The sequence below is a fragment of the Strix aluco genome, chromosome 17, assembly GCF_031877795.1.
Source record: "Strix aluco isolate bStrAlu1 chromosome 17, bStrAlu1.hap1, whole genome shotgun sequence".
In the NCBI taxonomy this organism is placed as follows: Eukaryota; Metazoa; Chordata; class Aves; order Strigiformes; family Strigidae; genus Strix; species Strix aluco.
This window is the reverse complement of record NC_133947.1, coordinates 1971481-1995461: the sequence shown is the minus strand read 5'-3', so window position 1 is coordinate 1995461 and position 23981 is coordinate 1971481. Positions and strand designations below refer to the sequence as shown.

The window sequence follows — 23981 nt, the reverse complement described above, 5'->3', positions numbered from 1 at the left end:
GTGTGTGTGCCTGTGTGTCTCTGTGTGTCTGTCTGTGTGTGAACTGGTCGTACATGGGCACACTCCTTACACACCTGCGGGGGCCTTTGCACACCCCCCCTGCCATCCCCCCACACCCCCACCTGCAGGTCTCCCCGCCCCCGTGCACATGTGCACACCCACCTGCACACGTGTACCTGTGCGTTGCACACCGGCACACACACACACACACACGCCTCCACGCACAAACACGCACACACACACACTCCGTGCCCACCGCTTCCACATACGTGTGCAAGGATCCACCTCCCTGTTCTCACCCCTGTACCCCCACCCCCCCTCCATTTGCACAACCCTCGCCCGTGCAAGCCCACACGCACACAACCACACGCGCTGTCACGCACACGAACACGCGGCCGCGATGGCCCGGACATGGCCACGTGCGCGGGGACCCTCGGCCACACCAGCCCCTGCACCACCCATTTCCCTCCTCGTTTCCCCCACGTCCCTCGACAGACCTCGACACCCGGGCACGAGGCCCGCGCGGGCGTTAAACGACCTTTTTAGCCGCTTAATTACGAACGTGCTCCCTCTCCTCCCGCGTCGGCAATTAGTGGAGCAGATGGCGCGGCCGCCGCTCGCGTGACACCGGCGGCACCTCGGCCCGGTGGGGCTCTGCCCGCAGCGGGGTCTGCGGGGGGCGGGGATGAGGAGGATGAGGGATGAGGCGGGGGATGAAGCTGTGCTATGGCAGCATTTAAAATTTACGCCTGTGATTATCGTTATTAGGAAACAAGCAGCTACTGAGGGCGGCTCAGAGCACCCCCAGGAAGCGAGTCTCCGTGGGGAGCGAAGCTGACGCCCCGTATTGAGCAACCCCCAGCCAGACCGGGGAGAAAAAAGGGAGAAAAGGGGCCAGGAATGACCCAGCAGGGCCCAGAGCTGCACGAAGCCCCCAGCACCCGCACGTGTGAACCTTGCTTTGCCCCCGCTCCCCTCCGCTTCCCGCCTGCTGATGGTTTTCGAGATAAATTATCTCTGCGAGCACGAGCTGCTTTTTGTGCTCGTCCCTTCGCGTGGCGGCAGCAGGGACGGCCGTGCCGAGGGGCTGAGGCATCCCGTGGGGACGGGGGGCACAGGACCGACTCCTCGGGGGGCAGGGAGCCCCTCTGCCTGCCCCATCCATCCTCCCAGGGATGTCCCTGGGGGCTCCTGCCTCAGTTTCCCCAGCCGGCAGCACCGGGCAGGTTTCTCTCGCCCACCCGCACTGGGGGTGTCAGGATTAATTAGCTGCCGCCCATCAAATTCCGCTGAGATCCGTGCCCAGCTGTGATGGAGAACCAAAGGGGTCTTGTCCCTCAGGGGAGGCTCGGGGTCATGGATCACAAGGGCAAAGCGGAGCGAGAGGGGTGTGAAGGTGCCGGGGCCGGTTTGGGGGCTGTCCCCACCCTGCAGCCCCCTCCCAGCCCCCCCACTGCCAGCCCCTGCCAGGCTTCCTCGCTCCAAACCTTAGAGCAGAAACCAGCTGCGGGGAAGACAAATAGCCCCATTTTGCATGCTAATGGCAACCCAGCCCCCAGCCGCTTCCCATCAATCTATTTTTGGGTTTTGCTGGAGAAAAAAAGAAAAAAATTTAAAAAAAACCAAAAACCACTTTTGCCAAACAGTTGGGCTGGCAGAGGGGGAAGGGCAGTGTCCCAGCTCTCATGGCCGGGCACTCTGGAGTGAGGGCAAAGCCCGCGGGGGCATCCCCAGCACCAGGGAGGGGTGTGGGACCCCCCTGACCCCCCCAACCCCACAGGGGTTGCCCCAAGGGGCTGCTCTGCAAACGCTCCCCCCTGCAGGAAATCCCAACGTCGCTGCCTTTGCGATCCCCACCATGCACCCATGCAGCTGGGGACCATTTCCCTGCTGGGGCAGGATTTGGCCCCCGAAGAAGGGCCCGTCAGCCCTCACCAGCTCTTGCAGCTTTTATGGTGGGGCTAATAAAAGATCTTGCTGGCCCAGCAAGTCTGGCCTCCTCTACACACCCAGAGTGATTTTATGCTGCATCTGTGCTCCAGCACATCCCGTGTCATTGAGCACCGAGTGAAACCCAGTGGGTTTTCAGTGGGAGGGGGGATAAATCCCTGTCCCTGCCATGGGATGGGGACAGAGGGATGGGGGACAAAGGGGGGCCCGTCCCACCTGGCAGCAGCCACCAGGAACCTCCCTGACCCAAGGAGAGAAGCTGTGGCAGCGATGGGGAGAGCAGAGAAGCTCCCAGTCCCCTCTGAGGCCGTGGAAGCTGCAGGAATTTCACTTTTGGGGATATTTTCTGAAAAACAAAGCTGAGGTGAGGGATGGCGGCAGGGTGACCCCAGCACGGGGCTGGTGTTAGGGCTGTAAATCTTCTCTCTTTACACAACGCCGGCACAAATCCAGCCTTCCCATATGCGGGAAGGTTTCCCCTCTCCCAGTGCTGGCCTGTGTTCGCAGCACACACACGCTCCAACCGAGGAGAAAACTCAGAATAATTTATAGGTTGAGCAAAATCAATCCTAAATGATTTTTAATCATCTCTGTGCATGGACCCGGGGTTTGTTATGTACTAGCGAGTGCTGAGGAGAGCCAGCAGCCGGGCCCCAGCGTGGTCCCAAGCCGCTGCGCATCCCGCTGACTGGGAGCTCTGGTTTGATCCTCCAGCGGTGCTGGAGCACAGCGGGGATGAGCAGTTCAGGATCTGGCCCTTGAGCATCCTCGCCAGCCTAGCTCTTGCTCTTTGGACACCCCCAGGGCTTTCTCCTTGGGTCTCCCTTCACCACCCGAGCCCTGGCACCAGGCTACTGCAGGGATGTGGCTGAAAGCCCCGCGGGATTATTAATCAGCAGTTACTCTGATTAATGCAGCTGGGACGGGGGGGGTGGGAAGTGAGGCGGGGGAGAAAGCCCTGAGCTCCTCCTCGGGTCACAGCAAAGTGGCTGCGGGTGTCAGGAAAGAGATGGTCAGTCCCTGCAGTGCTGCGGTGGGAAGGAGTGGGGCATCTGTGGTGTGTGTGCTGCCAGCATCGCTCTGCCCCCCCCAAACACCCCGAAACGGGGCGAGAAGAGGGGAGGAGATGTTTTCTCCCTGGTGCAACAAAATCCGAAGGGGTGAAGAGGTAACAGTACCTGTTAAATGCACAAATATGCTGCACCACCCGCACGGACCGGCTGCCGGGTCTGCGTATCTCCCTCGACAGTGTTTTTACGGATGGGGAATAAAACCCTGGAGGAATGGAGCCACCAACGACAGCTGTCGCTGGTCGCTCCTCTCCCCTGGGTGCACAGAGTCACCCCGCTTCTGGTTTGGGGCTTTCCGAGCTCAGTTTCTGCACACTTTGCTAAGAAAAGCGAAGGTAGGCAGGAGATGCTGGGCACGTCAGCACGGACAAATGTGTAATCACTCACAAAGGCTTGAAAGGGAAAAATAATCACTTAGATGGGAGCGTGAGGCCGAGCTCATCTACTGCTGATCCCGATGGGGAGCAGACAGCTCAGGATCTGGCCCGGAGCTGCCCAGCCCGTGGCCGGGGGTGCTGTGGAGGGGTTGCTGCGGCCCCCTCGCTCGCACAAAGCCACCTCTGTGTCCCCAGCAAGAGCGGAGGCGGTGGCAGCTTCTCCCGGGACAACGGAAAACAAACCCCGGGGCTCTCCCAAAGCTGGAAATTCATGTTTTTAAATATTATGTAGTGCAGCAAGAGTGCATCCGCGGGGCAGGATTGATGGTGGAGCTTGTTCCCAAGCACCATTTCCCCGTGCCTGCCTGCAAAATTCCTGCCTGCACAACTCCTGCCTGCAAGCCCAGAGCAGAAACCCAGCCCCACCCCAGCATCGCCTGCCCATATGCTGGTGCCATGCACGGGGACGGGGCATCCCGGGGGTACCCGGCGACACCAGGGGGTACCCAGAGCACTGCAAGCTCCTCAGCTGAGCCCCAGGAGGTAAAAGAGACCAAATTTGGCCCCGCAGCCGGGGGCACGTTTGCACCTGCAGGCAGCACAGTGCTTGCTGGGCGGAGGTGCCGCTGCTTTGTGGTCCCAAATGGGATGATTACTTGGATTTCAGACATGGAAGTGTGAGAAAAGAGTAAAACAGGGGCTTGTTTTTAATCCCTGTTGGCTCAGCTACTAAATTAACACTTTTGGAGCCTGTTCTCACTTGATTATCACCCCGTGCCGTGAAATCCTCTGAAGACAGGATGTCCTACTTAGTGAAATCAACTCGGCATTAGGTAAATATACTTCCTGAAATTTTAATTAGTCCCATGCAACGATGTGGAGCGGCCCTGAGGACGCATCTGCAGCATCCGCTCCCCTCTGCGCCCCAAGCCGAGCACCAACGCACGGCGGGGAGCTTCGCCGGAGCCGGCAGCGGGCAGGTGCTGAGCTCCCACCACAGCTGGGCGGGAGCAAGGTGCCTTTGAACATCTCCCCTGAAGCCATTTTAAATCTCTAAGACAATTAGCAGAGGTTGCTAAAGGGTCTTCAACATGGAGCTTGCACCCTTGGTGATCGAGAGAGCGGAGCTGGCATCAGCTGGAGGTTTGCTGGGAATAATCCCCACGTGGGAGAAAGCTCAAGGGCGCAGGTTGCTTGCCAGCAGCATGCTAATGATGCTACCCAAACAGCCTCCGTTAAAATCACCTTTTAATCCAGGGATGTCTAAAGTCAAGAGCTCTTGGAGATGGACCGGCGTTTCCCAAAGTGCCCCGTGATTTGGGCAGTTGGATGAGGTGGGTGCGGAGGGTCCCCGTGCCAAGGGCAGCGTGCCCAGCGTCCTGCCCCCCAGCCTGCTGGTCTGGGTCCATCTCCAGCAGATCAGCCAACAGGAAAACTGCCTGAGCCCCTCCTGCCTCCGGTCTCCATTGTCCCAGAGCAATGGGTACAGGTTTGGGGGGTTTTTGCTCTTTCCTGCCACCTGAGACTTTACAAGCTCTGACCATGGGCAGGGTAAGGAAGAAGGGTGAAGGTGAGGGTGAAGGTGAGGGTGAAGGTGAGGGTGAAGGTGAAGGTGAATTGATGGTTGGACTCGAGGATTCCAAGGGTCTTTTCCAACCTGAATGATTCTGATCCTGTGATTCTGTGAAGGTGAGGGTGAAGGTGAGGGTGAAGGCCTGCTAAGCATCCCCCAGAACACCAGGCCTCCCAGTGTATTCCCAGTTCTGGTATTTCCCATCACTTCTGCTCTCCCCATCTGCCCTGTGCTCCCATCCGCTGCTCCTCCCAAAAAAACAGCGTCACATTGTGCCCTCCCGTTCCCCGGACCCGGGCTGCTTTAACGAGGGGTGACACATTGCAATGAGCAATGGGGTCACAACCCTCGAGGGGACACCAGCTAATCCATCCTGCTGCCCTCCCCAGGACCAGCTCTTCCTTCATCCCAGGAGATGCAATCGAAGGTGGCAGCAAACCCGGGATGCCCGGGCAGTTTTAATCCTGGTATTCCCTAATATTTGAATCCCTGCTTTTGCAGCCTGACTGTGCGTGCAACCAGTTTCCAGATCCTCCCCGCAGCGTGCAGTGGCAATCAGAGCACGGCAAATCAATTCAAGCCTGGCTGTACCTTGCAATGTAAATAATAAATCGGATTCTGTAAGCAACTGAATACAACTAGCGAGCCCTGAAATCGGGCTTGAAGAAAACCAAGAGCTTCAGGCTGCTGAGGTGTAGCGGGGCTGTGGCACAGTCATTAACTGGTTCATGCTGGTTAGCTGCTAGATGCTGGGAAACTTTGCTTAGATGGTGGTTTTCATTTGTGCCTGTTCTGGGCGCTGAAATCACAACGGCAGCGCTGGGGTGATGGCAGTGCCTGGCCTGGGGGGTATCACTGGTGAGGACAGCAGGATCCGACCTGCTCGGGCTTCAGTTACCTAATGGGGAGCCGATGGAGTTGGATGAAATTATTTTGGCCACCAAAAATTGCAACACATGTGAAAAAAAAACAAAACAAAACAACAAAAAACCCAACAAAAGCTAATGGCAATTTCATCAAGTTTCGGTTGGGAGAGAAAAAGCTTGAAAACAGCATCCGACCGCCCTCCTCAGCCACGGCCCCGGGTTTGCCGGGAGATTCGGCCATGCCAAGGTGGGGCATGAGCTGCCCCGCGTCCGGCTGCGTCTCCGCGGTGCTCAGCATCTCTGCAGGGGTGGGCTGAGATACAACAGAGCCAGCAAAACCTCCCCAGCTCAGAAAATATCCACGAGCATAGAGCAACTCCTTAAAACATTTATTTATTTATTTATTTACTGGAAAGAATTAAAATATTGCTTTTGCTTTTTTATTCTTGCTGTGAATTGATGACGAAGCTGGGAAACGTGAATCACGCTGCCTCGCTGTGCCCTTGCAGATGATGGCATCGCGTGTGTCCTCTCATTGGATTACGCTGCAAATTCACAATTTCATTTCGGGAAACAATATTAAAAAACCCTCTGTGCTGAGAGAAAGAAGGTGATCTGAGCTACACTCTCAAATAATTACAAGCTGCCTTGAAAATAACCGTGATGTACCAGAATCCAATTAGAAATATATCTATATAAACCTCCAAATGAAAGAGCTTCCATAGTCTGAAGCCCCCCTCCGTGTCCCAGGGAACAGAAAACAGGGAGCGATGCCTCGAACGTCCTCTGCCAGTAAATCGTCGTCCTCGGGAAGGTGCAGATCTCACACACGGGTGTCCTGCGCGGCCGGGGATGAAAGGAGACCGCGGGCACCACCTCGGCTTTCCAAGCCGGAGCTCCAGTGCCACCTGAAGCAAGCCCCCACCCTGCAGCAATGAGGTTTGGTGCTTTATTATCAACGCGAAAAGAAATTATTTTCAGGGAGAGATTTTCATAACACTAAATATTTCCATGCCCAGTCGAGCTAAGTGCCATCCATCACCCCCCGCCAGGCAGGAGGCTTCAGGCATGAAGCTGTTTTCTGTTCTGTCTCCCTGCAAGTGCCGTAACAAACTCATTTTAAACTCTTTGCACAAAAATTCAGGGCGGGGGGGAATTGGGAAAACCCCTCTGTGGTGTTTGCCTTGTGATCGCTGGTCCCCAGCCCTCGGGGCTGCGGTGAGGGGGGGCTCCCCAACACCCAGCTGCACCCACAGCCCCAAGCTCCACATCTGGATGCCGTGGGGGGCTTTGGGAATGTGACACCCCAACAGGGATGGGACATCCCAAGGCCACCGACAGCCACCTGCCCGGCCACCAGTGGCTGGTGCGGTTCCTCCCCCCTCGCTGGGTGCTCCCTTTTCCTGCTGATGAGAGGTTTTCATTAATGAGCAGACAAGCAAAGCAACAGAGAAATTAGCCACTTTTCTCCTTAGACAAATAACTTCCATCTGAAGGCTTTTTATCTTCTCCCTCTCATCCACGCAGGGCTGCAGCGGGAGGAAAGCTGATGTTTAATTACTTCCTTTATTCTCTGAAAAATGAACGTGCTGAATCATCCCATCCTTGCACCCTCGCTGGAGGCTGGCGGAGGGGAGGGACGGGGCCCACGGTGACATTGGTGCTCTCCCTACCCAAATCCATGCACACATGGAGGGGAAACCTGTAGGTCTGGGGCTTGCTGGAGCTGGTGTCCCCAGCTCACCCCCTTCCCACTCCCCCAGTGTGTGGGGAAAGGGGGCCCTGACCGGTGCTTTGAGCTTCCCGAGCTATATTCTGGGTTTGAGTTCAATGCACAGGCTTTTCCCTTCTGTTATTTAACTGTAGAAAACCCTCAAGCAGACATAAAAAGACCCAAAGACAGACCAAAACCCAAGACAGGGTCACTGGGGCTGGTTAAGAGATGCTCCAGCTTGGGAGGGACCGAGTTGACAACCCAAGAATGATGCTGGATGCTGTAAGAGCCAAGGATGGCTGGAGCATGGAGCAGGCGTGGGGATGTGTGGGGACACGATGTGGTGGACCCGGGCAGCCCTGAGGCACAGGGTTTTCCTGAAAATCTTTTGGAATTGCAGACGAGTGAGTGGTCTGGGCTTCCCAACACACCCGGACCCCACTGCAGCATCACCGGGCATCATCAGGATGCAAGGCTAGCACTGAACCTGTTTGCAAATGATGATGAAGAAGTAAATTCCTTCCCCTGGACACATGAAACCTTTCCTGGAGAAGTGCAGTTACTACCAGAAAAATCAAGGAAAGCAAAGCCTGGAAACAGTGCAGCACTTATTTTTAATAACAGCTTGGCGTAATCTGCACACATTTTTCAAGCGCCGTTAGCCTTTTCCTGCCAAGGCCCATCTTTAACCATATTTCTCTTGGAAGATTTCTGCTATGGCTTGAAAGCTCCGTGTGTAGACAGACTGAGGGAGAACTGGGAATTTCAGAGTGATGGGAAATAGGTTCTTTCTTTATTTGATGGAGTCGGATGCCTGCAATGAGCAGTATTGCTCTGAGCACTCTCTTGCAGCAGTAAGAGGAGGAGGAGGAACCCTGACACCAGGGCTGGGGGGTATTTTAGCAGTAGAATCTTTGGGGCCACACGCACAGTTCGTAGCCCGATGTCCCCGCATGGCAGCACCAGCTGGCTCACGGTGCAGAGCTGAGCCTGGTCGGGGGCTTGAGCCCCGCCTGAAGCAGCTCCTGAGCGAGCATCCAAAATTGTGGAAAGCTCGTATTGATTTGGGGAGCTGAATTTAATTCTTGCAAGTGCTGCATACCCACACACACAGCTGCGTAGCCCGCATCCGGGTGGGTTTTACGCCGTTGCTACACCAGCGCCGTGAACAGCCACACAAGGCCACGTGCAAGGTCACTACCACCCACTAAACTGGGATCCCAGCTTAACCCTGCCAGAGCTGTCCGCTGGGAAGGGAGCGTGGTTTTGGAAGCAGCATCCCTCAAGCTTGAGTTTTCCTCATCTTAAAACAAGGGTGAGGGTTCTGCCCGGTGCTGCGGCGGGTTTGTGATGGGGAACACCCTGCAGAGGTGAAGCATTGCGGCACAGGCACCCACTTGTCCTCACCCTGGGCACCCAGGGATGTCCCTGTCCTGTGGGCTGACAGTGACGGTCCCTGGCTGGCACTCAGGTGCCGTAGCCAAAAATACTGGTGGGGTTGCCACCCCGGGGGAGTGACGGGTGCTGGCAATGCCGTGCTGCTCCGTGCCAGCACACTGCGCTCCAGTGAGGTTTCATGGGTGCCCAGTGATGCTGAGGCCGCCCACCAGCACCCATGTTACACACTGGGGGATGAGCACCCACCTTCACCCACCCTGCTGGCACCCATCCGGGGAGCTGCAGGTCAGGAGGAGAAGGGAAATTTGGGGAGGAGGGAACAACTAGGTGTTGTTTTCTGCCCTGTGCCCAGCACAAACATGAGCAAAACCTGTGCACGGTGCCCACTGCACCCTGGTGTCCCCGGGACCTGCCCCCCCGGCTGGGGAAGGATCTGGGGGGGATGATGTCCAGTGGTCTCCAGGCAGGGATACAGGGTGGGGGGGTGATGCCTGGTGGTCTCCAGGAGGGGATTCAGGGGGACGGGGTGGCACCCAGTGGTCTCTGGACAAGGATCCAGGAGGGGATGATGCCCGGTGGTCCCCGGGCAGGGATCGGGGGGATGCTGGGGGCACCCTGGGGAAGGGAGAGGGCGGCAGCACGGGGCGGAGCGCCCGGGGGTAGCGGAGCGCGGCGCCGCCCCCGGCGCGGACACCGGGGCGGGGCGGGGCGGGCCGGGAGCGCCCGGTGCCGGCGGCGGCGCTGGGGGGGGGTCGCGGGGCTCCGTCCCCGCCTGAGCGCGGCCCCGCTGCGCGGAGGATGAGCTGCGGCCGGCCCAAGGACATGGAAGGTACCGGGCACGGGTGGGGGTGGGCTCAGGTGCACGGCGGGACGCGCCTTCCCCAGCCCCAAAGGCGGCCGGCACGTCCCTGGGGGGCTGCCCCCTCCATCCCGGGGGTCGACCCCTCCTTACATCCCCTCCGGTGCTGCCTCCTCCATCCCGGGGATCTGCCCGCTCTCCATCCCTCCCCGGTGCTGCCCCCTCCATCCCGGGGGTCGACCCCTCCTTACACCCCCACCCCCCCCCGGTGCTGCCCCTCCATCCCTGGGGTCTCCCCTTCCTTACATCCCCCCCACCCCGTGCTGCCTCCTCCATCCCGGGGGTCTCCCCCTCCTTACATCCCCCTCTGCTGCCCTCAGCATCCCGGGGGGGGGGGGTGTCTGTCTCCATTCCCTACCCCCCCAGTATTATGGGGTACCAGTGATATGGGCTGGGAAATTTGCCTGGAGCGCGGAGGGGGGGGGAGTGCAGGTGTGAGGGCAGGGCAGGCCTGGGGGTGCTGGAGCCGGATAGGACCCCCGGGAAGAGCGTGTCAAGGTGGGAGGGGGCTCGCTGCAGTCAGGGCTGTCCCTGCCTCCTGCCAGGAGACGCTGCCCAGAGCCACCCGGAGGTCCTGCCTGCTGCCCTCACCCCACAATCTCTTGGGTGCCCAACCCTACAGAGATCCCCTGTCCTGGGGTGCGCGGGAACCTCCTGGCAGCACCCACAGAGGGCTCAGGAGCACAGACACCCCCAAAGACACGCACAGTCCCCCCAAAGGCTGCACCCCAGGGTCCCCTGGTGCAGGGCTGCCTGTCCCTCCGTGCAGGCAGGCAGGCAGCACCCATGCACGCTCCCCGATGTGCACCCAGGGCACGGGGAGGATGGAAAGGGCATCTGCCTTTTGTTCCCTTCCTCCTCCTTCCTCGGGAGGCACCAGCGGTGAGCAGCTGCCGGCCTGAGCTCCGTCCCTGCGCAGGGCTCCCATCTCCCCTCCGCGAGCAGAGAATTCAGAGGGGAGCGCTGGGGTGATGCTCGTGGAACCCCGGGCCTGGGCCAAGTACGACTCTGGGGGAACCTGGAGAGGCTTGAGGGGGTGTCAGTCCTCTCTGGATGGGGTCTCGTCCTCCTCGGGGCCAGCAGGTCTTAGGGAATGGCTGGGGCAGGATCTGGTCCATAAGGACATCGTAGGGGTACGGCCTCAAAGTGCCTTGGGGGTCCCAGCGAGCATCACCACCCCCCCCCGGGGGCTCCGCCAGCGCAAGCAGCAGCTCTGCCCTGCACCGGGGTGAAGCCACGTGGAAGGGGTGGAGGGGACCAGGGCAACGGCGATGCCAGGCGGGCTCGGGACTCCCGCAGACGCCGCTAAAAGCGAGATGAGTCCCTCGCAAAGCAGCGTGGATTCCCCGTCCGAGGAGTCCCCGGAGAGCTCTGGTCTCATCTACCCTTCACCTGCCTGGAGGAAGACAAGAGGGACAACCAGCCCCCCGTGAATCCTTCTCTGACTGCAGGCAAATCTCTCGCCCCATTTGGTGCCGGGCAAACTGACAAAGGGATTTTATTCCTTGCAAAGCTTGTTCCAAGCTTCTCCCAGGGCCCGCCGTTAATCCCGGGAAGCCTGACTGACCCCGGGAAGCCTGGCTGTCCCCCGCAGCAGCTGCCTGCAGACACGTCCCCAGTGGGAGGGCAGGTCTGTGGGACACCCACATGTGTGGAAAGATGCAGGGACGTCCCCGAGGCCATGCGGGGCAGCGGTGGCAGAGGATGGAGCTGGATGCAGGCAGTGTCCAGGCACTGGGCTCCCATCTTCGTGCCCCTGCCTGCTCTTCCTGCACCTTGGCTGCCTGCTGCTGCCCCCGGGGCAGGTCCTGGACCCCCACAAGCAGGAAACTCATCTTGAAGGCAGTTTGCTGGTAGCAATCCCTCCATGCCCAACCTTGGGACCAACCCTGGAGTGTTTTTGCCGGTGCGTGCTGCCACGTCCTGCCCCGAGATCTCCATCCCCGGGAGGTTTCCCTGTCCCTCTCCTCAACAGTGACTGCTGCTGCTCTGAGCCTCTCCAATGCTCACGTTCCACCAGCCATAAAAGTGTCTGGAGAAGGAAAGGGAGCGGCGGCGTGCCGGGCGAGCGGAGGGAACCGTGTCTGGCCCTGCTGCTGCCGCAGACCCCATCCCAGCGCCCGGGACAGGCGGCTACTGGTCTCGCTGAGGTCACCTGGCCACTGGCCTCCCCCCACTGCTTGCCCTGTGCAGCTGGAGAGGTGCCCAAAATGCATCAAAGAGCCACCGAGAGAAAATGAGCTAGCAGCGATTCCCCAGCCTGCGAGCAGGCGGTGGGGTGTCCATCGCATGGGGCTGCCAGTCCATGGGCTGGCTTGTGGGGACCCAGAATGATGGGGGCACGGTGGCTGTTGGGGGACCAGAGTCGAGCTCTCCTCTCTCTGCTCCAGCTGGGGCTCAGCCGGCTGGGAGGCTCCTGCACAGACACTCCAACTCTGCCCGGACCCCAAACACGGCCGTGACCATGCTGGCTTTGCCCGGGTGCGGGCGCAGACCATGCCGAGCCCTGCAGCCCCTGCCCGAGAAGGATGCTCATCACCACTCTCCCTCTTATCTTTTCCTCCTGCATCCCGAATGCCCCAAACCACCAGTGACCCCGGCGCTGCCACAGCTCCACTCAGCCCCAGGGTGATGCATCCATCGCGGGTGATGTGTCCCCCACAGCAGCCCCCCAGGCTTTGCGTCCATCCTGGTGCCAGCTGGCCCTGCCGTGGGATTAGGCGGGAGCACGCGAGGAAAACGCTGAGCATCTTTCCGGATCAAACACCCACAGGGCAGCAGGGAGGGGGTGTAATTCATCCCCTCCTCCCCGTGCGAGGCCAGCTGGGGGCTGCCCAGCGCCGGAGCCAGAGTGAGCGTGCGGCCACCATTTATTGGCAGCGGGAGGGAGGCGATCAGGGGAGTCAGTCAGGTGTGGACGAGGTATGAGGGGAGGCAGGGATGGAGCCGCGCTTGTGACAGCCGGTGCTGCCGAGCGCTCGCACGCATCCCTCCTCCTGCCGAGATGCAGCAGGGCCGGCCATCCCTCTGCTGCGTCTCCACCATCCGCAGCTCACGGGGACCACGCGAGCCAGGTGAGGGGGGGGCTGCAGGGCACGGCTGGGGGGGCTGTGGGTCCAGCAGGGTTGGGGGGAGGCTGGGGGGCTGGTGGGCACAGCCTCTGGCTCAGCAGAAAGAGGAGCAGAGGGGATGGAGGGCAGCTGGGTGCTCGTGGTGATGCTGTGGTTGTTCCTGAGCAGGGCATGGGAAGGAGAGGAGAGCCCGTGTCCGAGGCCACCCCCGCGTTCCTGCGTGGAGCCAGCCCTGCCACGGGGCTCCTCTGTCTCTGACCTTCCCCTGCTCCAGAACGCTCCCGTGTGCCCTGGCTCCCCCTCACCCGTGTCGAGTGCTGCTGGGCGATGGGAAAGTTGGGAGCCAAGGGCTGAACTGGGGGAGCAGGAGGCTGCAGGGGAGATGCTGGGGGGGCTCTGGGGTCCAGGGCAGCAGCTGCCTGTTCCTGACTGGAGTGGTGCTGCCAGCATTCCCAGCCCTGCCTTTCTTCTCGGCTTGTTTTTCCCTTCCTCTTTCCCCCCTCTCTCCCATCTGCTCTCACTCGGGCTCTCTCGCCGCCAGCCGTGTTTGCTGGGGGCAGATGCTCTATAGCCCCCTATGGATGTAGGTCCTGATGATGGCCAGAGCCCCCTTCCCCACCAGCTTCCTGCAGCGAGTCCTGGGGAAGCCCCGGCCCAGCCGAAGGACACAGCTCTGGCACCAGCCCCTCCAGACCTGCCGGGTCCGTATCTGTCCCCAACACCCAGCGGGACGGGCCGTTTTCAGCTCGGGGGTAGCCCAGCACGGCTGTGGCAGGGCTGGGTTCTCAGGGTGCCAGGGGCACCTCGGGCATCCTTGGCTGGAGGGAGCATAACCCGCTGTGGCCCTCAGCCACCGGGTCCAGGGTGTCTGAGACTGTAGGAAGCCATCGGAGTCGTCCCCATCGCCTGAGATGGGCACAGAGACACCCCCCCTGCCAGCCCTGCCCCTGCTCGACACCGAGCCTCTCCGTGGATGTCCCATCAGCGTGTTTTCCATAAAACCCCTCGCTTTCCCAGCCGTGGGTCAGGTCCCCTGCCTCAGTTTCCCCGTGGCAACACTTGTCGCTGGGTGTGTTTAAGGCGGTGTGTTGTGGTCTGGATAACCTGGGGCACACGGACGCATCGACAACCGTTTCTTGCTCCATTTTGACTTCTTTTGGCCGGTCGCTCTCCTCTTGAATGAAGGTGTGCTCAAGAGGTCTCATTGCAACCTCCTCCCTCTTAAAACCCACTAATTATGAAAATGAGCTGCAGCAGGTTTTCTCCAGCTCCCCCGGGGTGGGGTGTCCCCAGAGGTGGATCTCCTTCGGGTGCTGCTCTGCTTTCGGTGGTTTCACAACTTGCTCATTTGCTGTGGTGGGAGCGGGTGAGCTGGGGGATGCTCTGGTCTTCTACGGATCAGCGCTGCCTATACCAAACCGGATGGCTTTTATCCAGCACAGATGAGCACATGAACCCCTAATAATACCCAGGTGTCCCCCTCCTACGGCAGCCGTGTCCCTTCAGCCCCCCTCAAAGGCAAGCTTTGCATCCTCATTGCAACCCCAGGACCCTCAGCTTATTAAAACACAAAGGGTGGGGGACAAAAACTACTCATTGTGGGTAAATGGCTCTTTGTGGGTTGGCATGGATGGGCTGGTGTGTGTTTGACAGCAGCTGTCCCCAAGCACCTGTGGTCTGTGCTGGGGAGGGGACACCAACCTGCATCCCCTTCTCCATCCGGCTGCCCAGGGTGGGGTTTACCTGCTGCCCCCCCCTCGGTGGTGGCAGTTTAATGTCAGCCTGGCCCATGGAAAGTGGCTCTTCCCCTTTGCCCCCTCCCGGCGTCTCGCCCGGCAGAGCGGCGGTGGCGAGCAGGAGGTTATAACCCCGCGGGGAAGATCAGCTGCGGGGTCCCCACGTCTGCTCAGCAGGCGGGTGTCAAAACAAGCATCGCTCGCCAGGGCTTTGTGTAGGCAAACATCTTGTCGGCGCCCGCCGGCTCCCGGCGGCTTCGTGGGCTGACAGGTTTTCTCCCTGGCAATGGAAAGAGAAGGAGGGAGCAGGCAGATTTTGGCAGCGGGGGGTACAGCTGAGCTCGGCAGGTCCCGTGGGGTAGAAGAGGCGTTTGTGGGTGCCCAGGCGCGTGGTGGAGGGGCACGGTGGCCGTCTCTCACCCTCCTTCCCTCCGCAGCCGCCGCCGCTCACTTCAGCTTCTGCCGCAGCCTCCTGGAGCACACGGTGTCGGCCGAAAACCTCAGCTACCGCCTGCAGAGGAACCCTGGCAGCAGCCTCACCTGGCACGACGGCCGGAGCCAGCGGCCCGACGGCGGCCGCACTGTCAAGCTCCTGCGGCAACCGGGCACTGAGGGCTTGCAGGTACCCGCCGGGCTCCTCCGCACCCCCCCGGCCCCCACCCTGGGGCTGCCCAGGGCAACGCGGCTCCTCGTGTCCCCCATCCCATCGATTCTGTGCCGCAGCATTTCTCTTTTCTCTGCAGGATCAGGCCTTCAGATCCCGTTTTGCTGAAAGCCCTCATGATTAGTGGGCATTTAGTTATAGTAATATATATAAATATAATAATTTAAGTATTATTATCAGGCTGGGGGCTGTGCTGGGGTGAGCTCTGTGCATCACCTCCGCTCCACACCTGGAGCTGGGACTTAATATAAATGTGCCAGAACCAAATTCCTTGTAACGCCTTAAAATCCCTGAGCGCTTGGGTATGTCTCTTAGCCAGGTTTGGGTCATTGTCCTCCTAAAATTCTGAACTTTCTTGCACTGGGGAGGGTGTGAGCCAAAGGTTTCCAGCCATTGGCCTGCTGCCCTCCCTCTGCACAGCCGTGGGAAGGAGCATCTTCCCAGTGAGCAGCTCCTGGTGCTTCCCAACCCCTTTGTAACGCCCCGGGAGCGGCGTTCAGAGACAGCACATCCAGCTGGTGAGCACTGGAAAGAAAATGGGGGAAATCAAACTGCCCAGCTTCCAGCCTCCAGCATGGAGATGCTTTTGCATCTTAAGGGCCCAGCTGGTTCGGCATCAGAGGGGAGGAGGGTCCAGTCCCACCATCCCGCTGTGATGCTCCCAGCAGCGGCAGCCCCAGGGGTGCAGTGTCCCCTGTCCTGGTGGCACCTTCCCCATCACCCCTCCAGGCACCAGGGTGACTTCTTTCCTCTTACACCTCTGCAAAAAGCGTGGGGAGAGCGCTGCCTGCACGGCGCTGCCTGCACGGGGACACGCCAGCCACTCTCCGGGTGCCAGCTGCCTTCATCATGGCTCTCCCCCCTCTGCCTCTATGTGCCTCGCAGAGGGATTTGGCAGGGAGAAAGGCTTTAATTTTGCCATAAGCAAGAAAAAATGCCCAAGAAAAAGGAGGTGAGGCGAGTCGCTCCTTGCAGCTCCCAGGGGAGGGCTCCCACCACCCAGCTTCCCCCCCCCAGCCACCTCCTGCCTCCCCCCAGGAGCAGCCCCGGAGCCCTCCCGCCCGCTCCCCTCAACATCGGTGCTCGATATTCACGGCTGAGAGTTTATCAGAGAGACAGCACAGCTCAACCAGCTGGAAAACGAGCCTGTGATTCATTACACCTCCCCTGCCCACCCGGGGACCTGTCGGGGGGGGGGGGGGGGCTTTGCTTGCCCCAGTGGATGATGCACCCCGAGCCCGTGGCGCAGGGTTTAGGGATGCTGAGATGGGTCCCCAGCACCGGGCTGTGTCTGATGGGGGAAGCGTTTGCAGACACGAGCGTGCCCAGGGAAATTTCAGGTTGTTTGTCACCTCTCCCCGGTGCCTCGGAGGGTTAGTTGGATAATAGATGCAGGAAGCTCACAGGAAGCTCGCGGGAAGCTCGCGGGAAGCTCATGGGAAGCTCATGGGAAGCTCGCTGTTATTTCCCCCAGCCCCTCTGCTTCTCATCATCGCTCGTTAGTGCATCCAGAGTAAATCACCTCCTCCTCCTCCCCACGCTCTCCGGCATGCTCAGCCGAGTGTGAAGGAGCCGAGCGGCCGGCGCAGGCTGGGGCTGCTCCCGCGGGCAAGTGGCTCCTGGGATTGAGTCTGGAGAGGGGGGGCAGGCAGCTACCAGGGCCCCCCCCCAAATGTGGGAGTGGAGTTGGTTGGGAAACCAAACTGTGCACATTGTCTATCACATTTTCCATCTGCTTTGGAGAGGGACTCCTTGGTTATTAATTAACAGCCTCCCAACTTTGCCTTCTCCCCTCTTGCTTGAACGTCCCCAGCTGACACAGGCGAGCTCTGCTTGAGGAAAAATCCCTTTCCAAGCCCAAATTCTCACCTGGGTGCAGCAGCAGCCCCTGCCAGGCTGGCCGGGCTCTGCAGGGTGAGCAGAGCCCAGCACAGGGCCAGGGGAGACATCCCGGACCCCTCTGCCCCCTGCCGCCTCCTCTTTGACATCTCTCAGGGACGTGTCATCAGTGTCAGTAACCATATCATGTCTGGAGTCCCTGTTACACTAATTATCTCTGCTCCTCTATTAGGCATGCTTAATTAGCCAATATTTGCACACAGAGGTCGACATTGGCATACCATGGTCTGAGCACTGTTGACCTCTCCCATGCCAGCACCTTCCTACATCAGCTGCTGCCTCGGCCTTGGCCCTGCCGTGTCCCGGCCGTGGATGAGGACCGTGCTGGCAGGGTCCCTGGCAATCCGGCCCCCTCCTGTCATGGGCATCGGGGAACTTTTTTCCATCCTCACCTGCCTGTGGTCCAGCCCAGGACAGCCCCAGCAGCTCAGGTGCAGGGCCCTGAGAGATGTTTGCTGGTGCTGCTCGTGGCTGAAGTCTCTGCCAGTGGCAGAGATCTCACCAATCCCCCCCCCCCCCCGGGTGCTAAAACCAGAAAAGGTGAATTTCTGCATCGCCCAGCCCCATTTCCCAGCCAGCCTTGAAGATCCCCCCTGGCAGAAGTAGGCTCAGCCCCCTGGGCTGTTACGGATCAAGGTGTTTGATTTGCTCTGTACAGGGGTAAATCCAGGTGGCAACGACCTCGCAAGGCCGGAGTCACTGTGATGTGGGTGAGGAAATGGAGATACTGGGCAGCTCGGGGAGAGACCGACCACTGCAGCAGGCAGCGGGAGGGAGGGAGGGAGGGAGGGAGGGAGGGAGGGATGCTGGCAGACAAGCCCCATCTCAGACTGGACAACACTTCTCCCCCTCCATCCACTCTGCTCTGCGGGTCCTGGTCCCATCCTGCACCATGCAGAGCAGGCAGTGCCGGAGGGAGCAGCTCACCCTGGGGGCCAGGACAGTCCGGGCAAGGGGTGAGGGTGTGGGGCAGAGGTCTCTGGGAGGTGGAGGGTGGTCAGGAGCACTGAGGATTGCAGCTCTGGTTTATCCTGTGTGTCTCTGGGCATGGCAGCACCCCAAGAAAGAGCTGTGGGGTTCAGAGGTGACTTTAGACACCTGCAAGGCTGCAGGACCTTGTCGTGGCTGGTCAGCTGAGGATCAAAGGAGGATGAACAGGAGGGAAAGGGAGAGTCCCTCCTGCTGCAGGGCTCCAGCTGGCTGCTGGCTGCTTCACTGGGGGCTTCTGGTGGGGATGGCTTTGCACCAGTACCAGCTTCTGGTGGGGATGGCTTTACACTGGTACCCGCTGCCCCCCAGGACCTTGCTGGCTCCATCCCCACTGAGAGCTGCCAGCAAGCACCTTTGTGTGCCTGGTGAGGGCGGGACCCTGGGGACCCCCAGGACACCTCCCGAGCCCGTGCAATGCTCTGCTGGGCTGGGAGATGCGTAGGGGAGGGGGTTGGGGCTCCTGCCTGCAGCAGGAGGGCCAGGGAACCCCCGGGTGTGGGGTCTATGTAGGGCAGGACCCCCACCTCAGCCTCCCATCTCCTCTGCCTCCACCTCCCTCATCGGTTCCTCTGCTGCTGCTATTTCGGGGTGAACGCAGAGACTCCAGAGGGTGCAAAGCCAAAATCTGCCGGTATCACTCAGCACCTCCCCGTCCCCGTGGGCTGACAGAATCACAGAATCACAGAATCCCAGAATCATCTCGGTTGGAAAAGCCCTTGAAGCTCCTCCAGTCCAACTATTAACCTCACACTGACCGTTCCCAACTCCACCAGATCCCTCAGCGCTGGGTCAACCCGACTCTTCAACCCCTCCAGGGATGGGGACTCCCCCCCTGCCCTGGGCAGCCCATTCCAACGCCCAACAACCCCTTCTGCAAAGAAATCCTTCCTAAGAGCCAGTCTCGGCCAAGACATTTTCCACTTCATGGGGTCGAATCCCTCTAACCCCCTCCCCTCCTGCTCCCCCCAGGGCCGTGCCTGTGACCACTATGGCATCTACCACACCAGCCCCACGCTGGGCAGCTTGGCCAAGCCGGTGGTGCTCTGGACCCAGCAGGATGTGTGCAAATGGCTGAAGAAACACTGCCCACATAATTATCTCATCTACGTGGAGGCATTCTCCCACCACGCCATCACAGGTACAGTAGACACCGCCGCTTATTCACCGGTACTAATTGCCATTAGCAGGTGCTCCTGAGAAATAGCTGTTTGGAGGTTCGTGGTTCGGAAGACAGATGTACCCTCATTTCTGTCCCTTCTCCCTATGGAGGCACAGCCGGGGTGAGAGCTGCCCCACAGCACCGGGCATGGGGGCACCCACCGGGCTGGGCAGGAGGAATCCAGCACTGGGGTGAGCTCCGGGACAGGCTGGAGGTTGTTTACAATGAGGACAGGGGAGATTGTGGTTTATAAGATGAGGATAAGTCTTCTCCTCGCCTAGATAAATCTAATAAGAATATTTTAAATACTGAAAATTCTTGCAGAAGAGGAAAGATCTCTGACCAGCTGGAGTCCAAGTTGCAAATATCTTTGTCCAGGTCTAAATCCAACTCCCAGCCAAGTCCTTGGAGGACACTTACCTCTAGGACTTGCTCCCTCCCCTTTGCCCCTCGGGGACAGTGGCTTTGACCTCTACATATGAGCATCGTCCTGCTCTGACCGCAATGTTTGCATGGCCAGGACCAGGAGAAAGCAGCGGGGAAGGGAGCGCTGGAGCTGCCCGGGAGGGACGCAAAGCCCTAATGCAAGAGCTCAGCCAGCCCTTGCATGGGAAACAAAGGCAGCATTAGCAAATGTACGCTGGGAAACAAGGACAAAAGATGGTTGTAAATCCCTTGTCTAATAGCCCGCGGACTGGAGGAGAGTGGCTTGCCAGGGACGGTGGCAGCGACGCTAATGTGTTTTGATGGGTACCCCCATTCCTCGGGGACCGGCAGCCTGCGCGGGGACCGTGCGCTCGGAAAAAACATCTCCTGATGCGGGAGGTGGAGCGGAGAAATGGAAAGCTGCTGCCTGCGGGGATGGGTTACGTGATAGCTGGAGCAGTACCTACCTGTCCTGAGGCTGGGGACCTCGAGCTGCCACCCGGTGCTCCCCAAAAGCGGGGCCACCTGCGAGGCTTCTCCATCCCCATGGGTCCAGGTGGTGAAAGAGCATTTTAGGATTTCTTCCTTTTCCCCTTCCTTGTCCCCACGTGAAGATGGGCTCCTGTTTGAGTTGCACTTCCACGGTGTCCTGCCATGCTGGGCACTGAGCGACGCCGTGTTTGCAGGTCGGGCGCTGCTGCGGCTGAACGGGGAGAAGCTGCAGCGCATGGGCATCGCTCCCGAGGCGCAGCGGCAGGAGGTCCTGCAGCAGGTCCTGCAGCTCCAGGTGCAAGAGGAGGTCCGAAACCTGCAGCTCCTCAGCCAAGGTAGGGCCGGCAAGAGGCCGAGTGGGGAGGGAAGCCACGAAGTCCCAACCCCGGGGAGGTTGTGCCCTTCCTGCAGCCGGCCGGGCGAGCAGAACGGTGGCTGAGGGGCTGCCAAAGCCAGAGGCACCCCCCTGCATGTCGCTGGGGCAAATGTAGCCCACACCATGGCTGGAATGGGGTGTGGAGCACAGGTTGGGGGGCACGAGAGGGGTTGGGGTGCACAGGGATAGGCTGTGGTGCACAGGGAGGGGTTGTGGTGTGCAGGGACAGGTTGCAGTGCACAGGCTGTGGTGCACAGGGACAAGTTGTGCACAGGGACAGGTTGTGGTGCACAGGGAGGGGTTGTGGTGCACAGGTTTTCACAGAATCCCAGAATCATCTGGGTTGGAAAAGCCCTTGAAGGTCCTCCAGTCCAACCATGAACCTCACCCTGACCGTTCCCAACTCCACCAGATCCCTCAGCGCTGGGTCAACCCGACTCTTCAACCCCTCCAGGGATGGGGACTCCCCCCCTGCCCTGGGCAGCCCATTCCAACGCCCAACAACCTCTTCTGCAAAGAAATCCTTCCTAAGAGCCAGTCTGACCCTGCCCTGGCGCAGCTTGAGGCCATTCCCTCTTGTCCTGGCGCTTGTTCCTTGGCTCAAGAGACTCATCCCCCCTCTCTGCACCCTCCTTTCAGGGAGTTGCAGAGGGCCATGAGGTCTCCCCTCAGCCTCCTCTTCTCCACACTAAACCCCCCCAGTTCCCTCAGCCGCTCCCCATCAGACCTGTGCTCCAGACCCTGCACCAGCTCCGTTGCCCTTCTCTGGACACGCTCGAGTCATTCAATGGCCTTTTTGGAGTGAGGGGCCCAAAACTGAACCCACTCATCAAGGTGCTGCCTCACCAGTGCGGAGTACAGGGGTAAGATCCCTTCCCTGTCCCTGCCGGCCACACTAGTGCTGATACTTTCTGATATTTGTGATATTTGTGGTGCACAGGTTGTGGTGCACAGGGACAGGCTGTGGGGCACAGCCCAAAATCCATCAGTGGCATTTTGTGTGGAAAGGGTGAGATTCTCCAGGGCCGGCAGTGGGTGAGCTGGAACACACCACCCTGCAGGCTGTTTATTCCTTCCTCTCCCGCCTTGTTCCAGCTTCTTTTGGCAATGTCTCCTAGCTGATCCGTCTGTTTGGCAGATTGCACCAACACTGTGAACCGAGCACCTCTGGGATGGGCTGTGCTCCGCCGATACGAGACCTGAACCGCACGCTTGGAATACGAAGAGACTGCTTCCCAGCCACTCCGGGGCTTCTCTCCTTCTTCTTTCTTTTTTATGAACACATTTCTGTGCAGAGATGGGAGGTTTCCTCCAGCAAACGTGGCTCTTGGCTGGAGGAAAATTAACAAAACAGCCACTGGGACAGACAAACTTTTGCCCACCTGAGCCGGAGGGTTCACAGGGAAAGAGATGGAAAAAAGGAGGTGACAGCAGGCAGGGCTCAGCATTGTGGACAAATCGAGTGTGGTTATTCCCAGGAAGGCTCAGAGCCATGCACAGGAAGGTGAAGCCTTATGCACATGGGCGACATCCCAGCACCCAGTGGCTCGTGTCCACACCTCGGAGCTTATTTAGGGAGCTTTAGTTTTCTCTTCAGACTGGGCTGTCTTCCAGCGTCCTAGGAGGTAACGTTATCAGTAGCAAATAAAATGACCCAACCCGCCAAAAAAAAATTAAAAGCGGGGCCAAGCCACCAGCACTCGGCTCCACTTGGTGAGTTAAAAAGGGAGCTGAGTCATCGGAGCTGGAAAATCCGGGCGCAAAGGCAGGGTGGATGCGCCGGGAGGGTGCTGCGGCCCTGAGGAAGCTGTGCCAGGAGCTCGTCCTTCATCCGTCCTCGTTTGCCGGCAGACGGGGCGGCCGGTGCAGGGGTGGGAGCAGCCGGGGATGCTGCCGGGCGGTGCCGGGTGCTGCCCGCGGTGAGGCTGGGGGTTCCTGGGTGTCATGTCCCCCCCCTCCCCAGCCCCGGTGTCCAGCCGTGCTCGCTCCCGCACCCTCTGTGCTCCCACCAGCTCTTTGCAGAGCTCTGCTCCTCCGGGTGTCTGCCAATGTTTGTCCCAACCTCCTACCCAGGGGCTGGTGACGGTGCCACCCAGCCCAGGCACCCTCCCGATGACCCAGCTCGTTATTAGGGGGAAGCAACATTTACTGTTACACCCCTACACACACCCGAACGCCCCCTGTCCAGAGCCCCAGACTGCTCGTGCAGGCAGGTGAGGAACATCCGAGGATTTAGGGGCAGGGTGGATGCTGTCACCTCCCCATGTTCCCCCTCCGGTGATGAAGGCAGGGCTGTGGGGCCAGGCGGGTCCCAAAACGGCAGCACCCCAAAGCTCCTGGGGCATCGGAGCTGGCAGGGATGTGGAGGCAGGTCGTGGTGGCCCCCCTGGCTGGGCGCCCACCCGCCACCCGCCTGCTCCTCTGCTGGTAATAAAATAAGAGACTGTTATTTTAATTTGCTGCTCCTCTGACTCTTCCCACGCCTGAACCTGCGCCGTGGGTTTAGCCCCTCCAGCCCTTCCCGGGGATGCTCAAGAGATGTCTACAGCCCTAAATCCCCCAGGAGAAGCACCCCCACGGGGGACAGGGGTCCCAACAGATAGGAACAAGCCTCAGCCGGGGGGGGGGGGGCGGGTTGCCGGTATTTAAATCCCCTCACAGCTCCGCAGAGTGAAGAAACTGCTCATCTTTGCTGATGGGCAGCTGGAGGGGGGGCAGTGGGGGGGATTTGGGGTTGTAGTTACCACTGCGGCACAGATAATGGCTGGTGGCAAGGTGAAGGTCTCCGAAGCTCGTCTGTGAGTGGCATTACCGTGGCTAACGAGCCGTGCTAAGCAGGATGGGAGAGCGTGGGGCTGCGGGCAGGGTGGGCAGGGTGAAGGCAGCCGGCAGCAGAGCCTGGGGCTGGTGCGGGGGAGCCCAGTGTCATCCCTGCCCCATCCCTGTCCCATCGCGGTGACACTGCTCCTCAGTGAAGCAGCTGGGAGATTTCCCTGGGGGTGGGATCAAAGAGGAGCTGAAAACGAGTTGTTTGCCCACGGCTAGCAAAAATTATGATTGCACCCACAGGTTTTTTTGTCTCCCCCCTGAAATCCCCAAGGAAAGCTGTCCCCAGAGCCCTCCAGGCTGTCTCAAGGTGTAAGGGGGGGGGGGGGGGGGGCAGGAGGAGATGCAACGCCCCAGGGATTTGCCTCCAGGATTTGGGGGGTAGGAACCCCCCAGAGCTCAGAGCCCTGAGCAGTGACTGAGGCTGGACGGGGGGTTTCCAGCCAGCGCCTGGCTCGGGGCGCAGGGGAGGAGGTGACAGGGCCCGGGCAGGATGTGGGATGCACGGAGCATCCTCAGGCTCTGGCTGCAGTGG

At 59.9% G+C, this 23981-nt stretch overlaps 1 protein-coding gene across 1 annotated transcript; it reads left to right on the top strand.

Moving 5' to 3' along the window:
* The first annotated feature begins 12811 nt into the window (after positions 1 to 12811).
* On the top strand, positions 12812 to 22038 carry SAMD10 (sterile alpha motif domain containing 10). Its single transcript, XM_074843338.1, has 5 exons — positions 12812 to 12881; positions 15052 to 15236; positions 19137 to 19305; positions 20439 to 20579; positions 21759 to 22038. Exons 1-5 carry the CDS (start codon positions 12812 to 12814, stop codon positions 21821 to 21823), a joined length of 630 nt encoding a protein of 209 aa, XP_074699439.1. The 3' UTR covers positions 21824 to 22038.
* Positions 22039 to 23981: the final 1943 nt, after the last annotated feature.